This window comes from Populus alba, chromosome 6 (genome assembly GCF_005239225.2).
Source record: "Populus alba chromosome 6, ASM523922v2, whole genome shotgun sequence".
Classification (NCBI taxonomy): domain Eukaryota; kingdom Viridiplantae; phylum Streptophyta; class Magnoliopsida; order Malpighiales; family Salicaceae; genus Populus; species Populus alba.
In genome coordinates this window covers 396,706-407,988 of record NC_133289.1, presented here as the reverse complement: position 1 = coordinate 407,988, position 11,283 = coordinate 396,706, and the positions used below count along the sequence as shown (strand labels likewise).

General features: G+C 38.1%; 2 protein-coding genes across 2 annotated transcripts; one reads left to right on the top strand and one right to left on the bottom strand.

The window, feature by feature from the left end:
* The first annotated feature begins 336 nt into the window (after positions 1-336).
* On the top strand, positions 337-4,202 carry LOC118032178 (oligopeptide transporter 3). Its single transcript, XM_035036787.2, has 6 exons — positions 337-923; positions 1,247-1,344; positions 2,071-2,640; positions 2,720-2,975; positions 3,111-3,293; positions 3,386-4,202. Exons 1-6 carry the CDS (start codon positions 411-413, stop codon positions 3,998-4,000), a joined length of 2,235 nt encoding a protein of 744 aa, XP_034892678.1. The 5' UTR covers positions 337-410; the 3' UTR covers positions 4,001-4,202.
* Positions 4,203-4,539: 337 nt separating this feature from the next.
* LOC118032177 (ATPase 8, plasma membrane-type-like) lies at positions 4,540-9,324 on the bottom strand. The gene is made up of 13 exons (XM_073409863.1): positions 9,033-9,324; positions 8,576-8,932; positions 8,163-8,477; positions 7,739-8,065; positions 7,521-7,640; positions 7,283-7,405; positions 7,090-7,194; positions 6,683-6,992; positions 6,071-6,585; positions 5,816-5,989; positions 5,532-5,714; positions 5,263-5,438; positions 4,540-4,962 (listed from the first exon to the last, which is right to left on the bottom strand). Exons 1-13 carry the CDS (start codon positions 9,063-9,065, stop codon positions 4,866-4,868), a joined length of 2,835 nt encoding a protein of 944 aa, XP_073265964.1. The 5' UTR covers positions 9,066-9,324; the 3' UTR covers positions 4,540-4,865.
* Positions 9,325-11,283: the final 1,959 nt, after the last annotated feature.

The following is an 11,283-nucleotide window of genomic DNA, read 5'->3' as shown; positions in this document are numbered from 1 at the left end:
CTTTTAATTTTAAATTTTTGAATTTTTAAATGGGCTTGTACCGTATTCTAAACGGTCTCTAAAACAACAATTAATTAATGATATATTCTACTTCATGGGCTGCGGCTGATGCTGCCTGAACCATCAAGAACACAAAAAATTCCCAAAAGGATATTATAGTCATCACATTAGTCAACCATGGAGTCAACATCATTGAATTTTCATTACCTCTCTCAAAATAGAAAAAAAGAGAGAAATATTACCACCAAGGTAAAAACACTATTTTCCGAAGGCCATTCTTGTCACAAAAAATATTCACTCTCTCAGCTATATATCACAGCCGGACTGACATCGAAAGTACTAAACCTTTTTTCCTCACAGGAGAGAAAAGAAGTGTTCTTTGATCTTCTGTTTGTCTTTCGAGTTCAAGCATGGCAACTACAGAGAGTAAGGATGAGAAACACACGAATGGTTTAGGGTTAGATTCATCAGCAGAAGAACAACATGAAAGATGTCCTGTTGAGGAAGTGGCCTTAGTTGTGCCTGAAACTGATGACCCAACCCTTCCTGTCCTGACTTTCCGTGCATGGTTTCTGGGTTTAACTTCATGCATAATACTCATCTTTTTGAACACCTTCTTCACTTACCGTACACAGCCACTCACTATCTCTGCCATTCTTATGCAAATTGGTGTTTTGCCTATAGGGAAGTTTATGGCTAAGACTTTGCCCACTAGAGATTATAGGATTTTGGGGTGGAGTTTTAGTTTGAATCCAGGGCCTTTTAATATGAAAGAACATGTGATTATCACTATCTTTGCTAATTGTGGTGTGTCTTTTGGTGGTGGTGATGCTTACTCTATTGGTGCCATTACTGTTATGAAGGCTTATTATAAGCAGAATCTGAGTTTCCTTTGTGGGCTGTTCATAGTCTTGACTACTCAGGTAATTATTTTGGTGTTGTTTGCTTCTGATTTTGTGTCTGGATTCAAGAGTCATGGTTGATTTTTGACGTAGTGAAACAGTGGGGATTTTTTTTTTTAATATGATTAGAAAATTGGATTTGATTATTTGCATGTTGGTTGGACTCTAAACTTTTTATGGTTCCTTTTATTTTCGGTTTTTTTATGTGCATTATGTAGGGGATATGGTTACTGTGCATTTGATTTTCATCCAAAAACCATCTTTTTTAATTTTGTTTTGTTTTATTAGTGCATTTAATTGTAGATTTTTATTTGATTTTTGTGTTTCTGGTTCTTGATCTGCAGATTTTGGGATATGGATGGGCTGGGATGCTAAGGAGATACTTGGTTTATCCTGTTGAGATGTGGTGGCCTTCAAACCTTGCTCAGGTTTCTCTGTTCAGGTCTGTGTTTTTTTTTTTTTAAAAAAAAAAAAAAACTTGGCCCTACATTTTATAAAATATCTGTTTGGTTGATGTGAAAATACAGAACACAGAAAATTTTTAAAGCCTTTAAGCTTTAACATTTAGAATCCCATACCTTGATTGATTTTGACAATAGAAGTATAAATTTTATGCTCTTTCTTGACAACTGGTAAATCTTTGGAGGGATGGTGATAGTTGATCTATTCTTCAACATATCCAAAGACTGCTTGTGGTTCAAATTCCATTACTGAAGATGCACACGACAGAATATTTCTAAAAATACAAATAGAGGCTGAGAAAAGGACAATGCAAAACCCCCATCAAGTTGTGGTGTTAAGAGAAATGAACTCAAACAATTTGCTTTTGTTTGAATAATGGAGTTGACTGTGACTATAATTCTAGTTGCATTACTTTAGCTTGTTGGTATATGATTCAAGTGCATGTTCACTGTTTGAGAATCTGTTCTGTATCTGTTCTTGCCTTAGGGGACAAAGTGCATGATGCTCGTGACGCTGGATTGTTGTTGACAGATAATGAAATGCCTTCTTAATTTGTTTTGGCTGTCATGAATTTGCATATGGGATCATATTCCTGAAGGTCATTGGTGAAGAAAAAGTAGTCTAAGTAGAAACATTCATATGTGATTAGCTCCTAGGTAACTTTTGGCAATAATGTTGTCATATGCTAACAATCTTGTCTCTACAGAGCACTGCATGAAAAGGATCCGAAAAGTAAAGGCCTGACTAGGATGCAATTCTTCCTCATTGCCATGACAGCAAGCTTTCTCTATTATACAGTCCCTGGTTACTTGTTCCCAATCATGACGTTTTTCTCATGGGTGTGCTGGGTATGGCCTCATAGTATCACGGCTCAACAAGTAGGGTCAGGTTACCACGGCCTTGGTGTCGGTGCCTTCACTCTTGATTGGGCTGGGATTTCAGCCTACCATGGCAGTCCTCTTGTCGCTCCTTGGTCTTCCATTGTCAATGTTGCGGTTGGATTTATCATGTTCATCTACATAATACTCCCATTGTGTTATTGGAAATATAACACTTTTGATGCTCGGAAGTTTCCAATATTTTCTAATCAGCTATTCACTTCTAGTGGGCAAAAATATGAAACTACAAAGATCTTGACCCCAGATTTTCAACTTAACATCCCTGCTTATGATAGTTATAGCAAGCTCTATCTGAGCCCTCTATTTGCCCTGTCAATTGGATCAGGATTTGCAAGGTTCACAGCAACCCTCACACATGTGGCGCTGTTTAATGGAAGGTACCCTGGTAATCCAAGTATAGGCTCCCTTATCACTGGATCTTAATAAATGACAATACGTGTTTTTTGCATTGTCCAGGGATATTTGGAGGCAAAGTAGAAGAGCAGTGCAGAATGTGAAATTGGATGTTCATTCAAAATTGATGAAAGCTTACAAAGAAGTTCCTGATTGGTGGTTTTATATCCTCTTAATAGGAAGTGTTGTCCTCTCGTTGTTAATGTCTTTTGTTTGGAAAGAAACTGTGCAGCTGCAATGGTGGGGTATGCTCTTTGCCTTTGCCTTGGCTTGGCTTGTTACCCTTCCTATTGGTGTTATTCAAGCAACTACGAATCAGGTATGGCCAATTTTTTAAAATTGTGTCTTTTCTTTTCTGCCCTCTTAGACATAGGAAACTTTGCTTTTAATGGATAGCCAAATCTTAGTTGAGGGTATTTCTGTTTTATCTCATAATGTAGTGTTTACATTGCAGCAACCTGGGTATGACATAATAGCACAGTTCATGATTGGATATGTTCTTCCAGGAAAACCAATTGCAAACCTGCTTTTCAAGATTTATGGACGAATTAGCACGATCCATGCTCTTTCTTTCTTAGCTGACCTTAAACTTGGACACTACATGAAAATTCCACCACGGTGCATGTATGTAGCTCAGGTATGGCATTGCAGAAACCTGTACATTTGGGCATTGAAATTTCATGTTTTAGTTATGTGAAGTATTAACCATAGATTTGGTGTTTTCCTCAGCTAGTGGGGACTTTTGTTGCTGGTACACTCAATCTTGCAGTTGCGTGGTGGATGTTGGAGAACATTGAAAATATCTGTGATACTGATGTACTTGATTCTAGTAGTCCATGGACATGTCCTAAGTACCGAGTCACTTTTGATGCTTCTGTAATCTGGGGCCTCATTGGACCAAGAAGGCTCTTTGGACCCGGTGGCCTCTACAGGAACTTGGTATGGCTGTTCCTCATTGGAGCTTTCTTACCGGTTCCTTTCTGGGCACTGAGCAAAATGTTCCCTGAAAAGAAATGGATTGCATTGATAAATATACCAGTAATATCTTACGGTTTTGCCGGAATGCCACCTGCAACTCCCACCAACATCGCAAGCTGGCTTGTCACTGGAACTATATTCAACTACTTTGTCTTTCGATATCGCAAGCGCTGGTGGCAGAAGTATAACTATGTCCTATCTGCAGCATTGGATGCTGGGACAGCTTTCATGGGTGTTTTATTGTTCTTCGCTGTGCAGAATTCAGGCAAAGAATTGAAATGGTGGGGTACGGATGTTGATCACTGTCCTTTGGCTTCATGTCCAACAGCACCGGGGATTGTAGTTAAACGATGTCCAGTCTTTTAAATAGCCACGCAGCCATTTAAGAGATGGATAAGAAATTGGGAGCAGTGATAGAGAACAATTAAGAATCCATTTTTATTTTCCATGCTTGTACATGCTTCTTTCCATTTAATTAGAAAGTGCTAGTTATGGTGTTCCTCTTTATGCCTCCTCAATGAACATTTACTGTTCTCAGCTTACAACTGTCAGCAGTAATTTCTCTCAACTTAGCAATGAATCCCTACCAAGCTCCAACCTTGGTCTTCCTGTAATGTGAATTAATGAGATGTTTTTTACTTGCTATATGTAGCAGAGAAATGCCCTTCACAAAATAGGGAATTTTCCATTTGGTAATAAAATCTTCGCGTTCTCCTTTGGGTCAGGTTCTCACTGTTCTTGAGACAGCACTGAATGCTGGCTACGTATTGACTGATTTGAGTGAATTTCAACAGATGCTTTTCAGCAGGATGTCTCGTGCAATCTTTTTATACAAATTGGCCCATCACTTTAGTATACAGAAAAAAAAAAAAGAAGTAAAATTCTATAGCATAACAAGATATTAATGCTGTAGATTAAGCTTATTATGATTACTGGAATGAGAAAAAAATATACAATGAAAGAGGCAAAAGCTGCTCGCTGTCCTAGTCAAGGACATAAATAGCATATTAGCCCCTGCAGTCCTTCATTCTATATACCAGTTAACCACTAGTATTCTGTAATTTTCAAAAGGCAACTATAGAATCTCACCCTTTTGAATATTTCTCCTATGATTTAAGCTAAAAATAATAACAATATTAATAAATGAACAGATGATCAGGGAACAGAAAAAGCAGCTCCAAGTTAGCTGCTTTATTTCCTCTCAAGTTTCAACTATGTCTCTTTAATCTCTTTAGACTGTGTAGTGTTGTTGGATGGTCTCAATATCAAGCCCCTTCATTTTAACCACTGACTCAACATGGCCCTTCAATGTGTGAATCTCTCTTAGCCTGCAACATTAACACTAGTTCATATGCTTTGTGTCCTTCAAGAAAAGAAATTGCAGATAAATGACTACATGTAATATTATGAGCTTGATTTTCACTTCTTGAAATAGGTCTTAGAGGGCTAATCTTCATGCATGTCCATCTTTAATCATATTTGTCAGATACTGATATAAAAAATACAAGTTATCCCTCTCGCTCTAACCTTGGTACAGCTAAACTTTACCTTCCAGATGGTTAAGTTAAAGGATTTCCATCATGGAATGACCTTTAGTTCTTTACTGTGTGTGCAGGCTAAGTACTTACCTTGCTACTTCGGCACGCCTCTTTGCCTGCTCAGCGAGTTCACTCAACTCCCTATAGCTGGCCTTGTCATTTTTCATGGTTTCTGGGGACTGGAGACCATGAAGGGTGCGCTGAGCTGTAGCCCATTGAGCCTCCCTTTCACCCTTTCCATAATCCTTCTTGGTGGTGAAAGCAGTCTGGATTGGTTTTTAAAGAAGCACAAAGGTAATGCAATAAGAAAAAAGTTTGTGAAATGAAATAGCAAATCAGATTTTATTGAGTTTAAGAACCTTGTTTTCTAGCAGATTATCCCAAGCCTTCCCGGTCAATGCATAGCGGGTGATGAACTTGAGGATGTCAAGAGGGATGTAGGTGATAATGCTGAAAATCCAGATTATTCCTGCCCATCCCCAACCGATGCCTTGGATTCTTGCAAATCCCCAGTTTGCATACACAGCAATGACAGTTGCCACCTTCATGGAGAAGTAACAAGTTAGAGCTTCCTACGGTGATCATGTTAATGGATAGATAACAGCTGGGAGTAGAAGCTGGGGGAAAGAGATCAAGTGCTAACCAATTGCGCTGCAAGGAAGGCACCGACAAGCAAGAGACCAGGGCGTTCAGTGAAGGACCAGCTCCTTGACCTGGTCACAAAGATGAGTGCTTGACTGATGATGCTCACTTGAAGGTAAAGAGCTGCTGTCAGCTCATCTGGTTTACCTCTGATTGACCTCACGCCGAACTTATCCTGCAAACATCATCAAATTTTAGTATTTGTTTCAATTTAACATCATCAGAACTTTATCATTTAGAGTACCGATTCACTTACGGAGAAGAAGTCGGTGCTATGAGCAAGCCAGAAGAACAGCACGGTTATAATTGCCAAGTAGGTTCCAAGGACAACGCCCATGGCAAAAATTTCATTAAGCTTCCAGGAGTCAGGGACAGGAGATGGCTTGACTCTATCCTTGGAGATGGTCATAATGGTTCCATCATTGAGGATGGCAATGATGAGGACCATGAATGGTGAGAAGTCAAACTTCCAGATAAGTGCAACAAGCAAGAATCCCAACACAATACGAATTGTGATGGAAACAGCATAGATTGTGTAGTTCTTCATCCGTTGGAAGATGGCTCTGCTTGTCAGCACAGCACTGATAATCACACTCAATCCTGGTTCTGTCAAAACAATGTCTGAGGCACTCCGGGCAGCATCAGTTGCATCTGCCACGGCAATACCAATGTCCGCCTTCTTCAATGCCGGTGCATCGTTAACACCATCACCTGTCATTCCACAAATGTGCTTCCTCTCTTGGAGCTTCTTAACGATCTCATATTTGTGCTCTGCATATCCAAAGCTCACATTATTTAGATCTCCTAAATAGTACTCAAATACAAAATCTTTGCTGTACCAGTCAAGGTTTGATAAAGATCCCATTACCAGGGAAGACGCCAGCAAACCCATCAGCTTTCTCAATGAGCTCGTCAACTGGAACGGACGCAATTGATTCATCTTTGTTATCACCGAGGAGGGATGATGAAGGATACATGTTGGTACCCATGCCAAGCCTGCGGCCAGTCTCCTTGCCAATTGCAAGTTGGTCACCGGTGATCATCTTAACATTGACACCAAGGTCAAGTGCTCGGCGGATAGTCTCAGCACTATCATGCCTTGGAGGGTCAAAAAGAGGCAAGAGACCCACAAACTCCCATGGTGATCCTGCACTTTCCTTGTTCTTCTCTGGTATTCTCTGTAAACAGGAAAAAAAATGTTAATTTCATCAAAACATGGTTGAGCTAAAAAGTTCACCTATAGCTTGTAGCAAAGAAATTGTTAGATTAATGTACCTGACGAGCAACTCCCAGGGAACGAAGGCCACGGTCAGCAAAGTTGCTGATGATTTCATGAGCCTTTTTCCTAATATTCCCCTTGAGTTCACAGAGCTCAATAATCTGGCAAACAAATGAAAAGTTACTGCCCGCAGGCGGCAGTACAAGGGATAGTTTTCAAGTAAGAGTTACAACACACTGGAATGCATACCTGCTCGGGAGCTCCCTTGCTGCTTCTATACCAATCACCATTTCCATCGAAGTAAGTGATTGCAGTGCGCTTTTCGACAGGGTTGAAGGGCAAGAAATGCACCTCTATGATTCCTGATCTTGCCTACAAAGCTCACAAGAAGGCAAAATAAATTTTCCATTTCAATGACTCCAGGAAATAAAACGAAAACAAACTGACAAGAACTAAAGGTTCATAAAAATGGGATTAAATTGCATACCTCACTGGGATCTCCCAACATCCCAACTATTGAAGCATCAATGGCATCCTGGTTCTCGGTTCTAGAAGCCCTGGCAGCGTGTAACATAAGAGCGTCCTTGTCCATGTCCTTCACAAACACCTGTAATTACCAATGCAGAAAGCACCGAACCTTAAGTCGTATGAAATCGTGTAAGATAAGTCCCTTGAAGATTATATGACTTGGCTAGGATCACTGACCTCAATGAGAGTCTTGTCAACAGTAAGCTTGTTCAGGGTGAGAGTTCCAGTCTTGTCACTGCACAAGACATCCATTCCAGCCATTTCTTCAATGGCAGTCATCCTCTTGGTGATGGCACCTTGCTGTGATAGGCGGTGAGATCCAATAGCCATTGTCACTGACAAGACTGTGGGCATGGCAATAGGGATACCTCCAATGAGAAGCACCAAGAGGTTGTCAATGCCATCTCTGTACCTCCTGTGTTGGATTGGGTACATCACTATGATCTCAACCAGCATACCAATTGCAATTGAGCAGATACAGAAGTTACCAATAGCAGTCAACACCTGATAAATAGATTGCACACACAAACAAAAAAAACGGATGTAAAATCTCTGTGTGATCAATTTAGATTCTCATTAATAAAGTAAAAACAGGCAATACCTTTTGGAAATGACCGACGTTATTGGTGCTGTCGACAAGGTGCGCTGCCTTGCCGAAGAAGGTATGAACACCCGTCGCAATAACAACAGCCTCAATCTCACCTTGCTTACAGGTTGATCCTGAGTAAACCCCGCTGCCGGGATACTTTGTGACTGGAAGGGACTCACCAGTTAAGGCAGACTGATCGATCTTGAGCGGATCACCTACCATGAGACGAGCATCAGCTGGGATAATATCTCCCAACTTGATGCTAATTATATCTCCTGGTACCAAAATTGCTGCATCTTGCTCACTCCATTTTCCATCCCTCAAAACCTGTAGGATTAATTATGTAGACAATGAGTTACATGAGGTTATGAGCTGCTAATGAAAGCAACAGCCATATACAGGGAAGGATATTGGACAAATATTACCTTGGTTTTAGGAGCAAGACCAGCCATCAAAGCGGCAGCGGCGTTACCCGCATTGTTTTCTTCAATGAAGCTGATGGTGGAATTGATGATAAGCAACACAATGATACCAACAAAGTCTTGCCAATCCGGTGGCTTGCCTCCTCCATTAGCCAAAACAATGGCCATAATGGCAGCTGCCTCCATGACCCACGACAAAGGATTCCACATAAAGCCCAAGAACTTGAGGAATTTGCTCTCCCTTTTCTCCTCAAGCTTGTTGGGGCCAAAGATCCTAAGCCTCTCTTCACCTTCTGTTGCACTCAACCCCTCTTTCGTACATTTTAGCTTTTCAAACACTTCTTCAATAGGAATTTTCTCCTGCACAAACACAAAAACAAATTAACACAACATTTGTCAATATATAGGTACCTAAACAAGAAGCAAGATTCAAAGAGAAAACATGATGGGAAATGCTTACAAGATCAATACTCTCATTCTTTATATCTTCCATGGTGAAAGATCAAACCAAGAACCTTAAGCTTTGTTATAATTTCTTGGTGTTCTAGCTCTGCAGTCTCTTTCAATAGGCCTTCCTCGGTTTCTTTGTTTCACTGGCCTATCAAAGAGTCGGCAGAGATTGTGAGAAAACAATTGATAATTCCGACAAGAAGCATTTTGTTCTTGACAAAGCTCATTAGTATTTATAACCATCTTCCTTCTTTAACAATCAAAGGAAGCCTCGCCGAATTCGGACATGTTAGTTTTGCTTCTGTGGTTTGCCGAGGTCTCCGAATTTGAAAATTTTAGTGATGTTAAATGAAAATGCTAAAAATGTTTCGGTGGCCGTTTTAGTCCTCGATGTATTGTGATTTTGGCACATCAAACCTAGTTGTTCCCAGCAACACAAATCGGATTCTTAACTTTTGGTTCGGAGACAATTAAAATAAAAATAAAATATTTCTATAAAAATAATTAAAAGAAAGAAAAATAACATAAATGACTATTATATTTGATGAAAATACTTTTCTTATTTTTATATTGATTTTTTTAAAAAACTTTTTTTTTTTCGTGTACAAGGTGAAAAAAAAGTTTCATAGAAGTACTTTTTAATTAATTACAACAATTTTAATGGAAATACTTTTTTTTTTTTGGGTATTAGGAATATGTCACATATTCAGTGTTGAGGCCTTTAGAGTTCTGACACATGTTGCACAAATCATTTTATTCATTTTTTTAGGACCAGTCTTGCTTTGAAACAAAAGTATAAGGACTCAATTACATTTTTTGGAACCGTTGGGTTTGATGAGCCAAAATTGCAATACCTGAAGGACTAAAATTGCCATTAAAAAAAGAAACTACCTTTGTGCTGTCATTTCAGACATGAGATTTCTTCCGTAATAACTGTACTGTCCCATGATCCATGTCCTTTTTTAGGATATAGTATCTATATAAGTGTGTGAATAAAATTATTTTAAAATTTCTTTTTTAATATATCAAAATATTTTATTTTTAATATCAACACATTTAAATTATTTAAAAAGATTTTAAAAAAATAAATCTAAAATAAAAAAATTGAAATTTAATAAAAAAACAAATAATTATTGGACAGCCTACCCTTCGTGACTCCCAAACCTGTCATTTGACATAATTATTTGACCATTTAAAGATTTTTCTTGCTCGACAATAAATAATTCTTTACCAACTCTTACGTCATCAACTAGGACCAGATACATTGATTTTACTATACATTCAAGAAGATTCCTTAACCACCGAAACAAGCTCTCGAGATGATTAAACCCTCTCGATTGCCTATATTTGAGAGAACTTAACTTGCTTGAATAACCTAATTATTAAACAATCCGCTCTCTGCTCGGAGCGTTGTGTTAAGGCCAACAGTTCATGATGCTTTGAGCACAAATGATGGAGTAGCTGATCACAGGCACATGTAACCAAAACATGTTGTTCTTGATTCCTCGACCCATCTGTTCTTCGATCGTGGATTTGTTTGTCATGGCATCTAGCGAATGCAACTCTTTAATTTGTGTCAGGGATTTTTTTTAATTTGCCATGGCATCAGGGAATGCAATGATTTTTTTTTTTTTTTAAAAAAATAATTGACACTAATCGATAATTTTGGATTTGAAAGGGTATAAAACAAGGGTTTGAATTAAAAACAAAAAAAAAAAAACATTAAGCAAGTCATTGCACAATGCTTGATTCTTAATTAAATCTTGAACTTCTGAATTATCGTTGTATAATATTTTGTTAGATAGGTTGAAATTTTAATTTATCAGTTATTAAATATCTGAATTATCTACATGTTGTCAAGTTCTTATCTTATAAATTACAATGGGTTTTTATGAATTTATATAATTGAATTTATTTTGTAGTCATATCTTATTAACTAAGTTTGTTGAATATAGTTTATTAATGGCTATAGTTTTATTTTTTATTTTTTTATAGAGAAGGCTAGAGAAATTGCCTCACTTTTTTTTCCAAGAAGTTGCAGGCGTCTATTATCCTCTAAAATTGCGAAACAATTGCATAATATGTCAATTTCAATTCTTTAAATTGTAATATTTTTTTAAAACAAGTTTTCACCTCAGCTATTTCCTAAAAAAAAAAAAAAATCCCATGCTACTTTGAAAAATAAAATCCTTCATGGTAGAGTTCTTTTCACTACCACATGCTTTGCTCATAGCATTATTAAAATGTCATTGTTAAAAAAA